Raw genomic sequence first — 311 nt, 5'->3', positions numbered from 1 at the left:
AGGAGTCGAGGGCCTCCTCGGCGTCGCGGTGCTGCCGGTAGGTCATCCAGCAGCAGGCCTCCACGTCGGTCTCGTCGATGCCCCAGAAGCCGAGCTCCTCCTCGAAGAGCGGCCCACACACGTCAGCCGGGCAGTGCAGCTTGCCGGTGCGGTAGTAGTTGAGTACGTAGGCGAAGACGCCCGGGTGCCGGTCGAAAAAGAACTCGTCGGCGCCGGGGTCGTAGTCGAAGCGTGCCGCCGCCTCGGGCTCCGTCAGGCCGGCCAGCCGCGTCCCTGGCAGGGCGGGCCGGGTCGGGCGGGCACGCTCCTGG

General features: G+C 71.1%; 1 protein-coding gene across 1 annotated transcript in view; it reads right to left on the bottom strand.

Moving 5' to 3' along the window:
* The window catches only part of KCNC3 (potassium voltage-gated channel subfamily C member 3), a gene marked incomplete at its 5' end in the record, with an annotated part of 12,955 nt that extends 12,673 nt beyond the window's left edge, over positions 1–282 (bottom strand). Inside the window, 1 exon segment of the mRNA XM_014592267.2 lies at positions 1–282. Coding sequence (XP_014447753.2) covers positions 1–282 — 282 coding nt within the window.
* Between the last annotated feature and the right edge of the window lie 29 nt (positions 283–311).

This window comes from Tupaia chinensis, unplaced genomic scaffold, assembly GCF_000334495.1.
Source record: "Tupaia chinensis unplaced genomic scaffold, TupChi_1.0 Scaffold000673_1, whole genome shotgun sequence".
In the NCBI taxonomy this organism is placed as follows: Eukaryota; Metazoa; Chordata; class Mammalia; order Scandentia; family Tupaiidae; genus Tupaia; species Tupaia belangeri.
The sequence above is the reverse complement of the archived record's forward strand: the minus strand, read 5'-3'. Positions and strand labels throughout refer to the sequence as shown.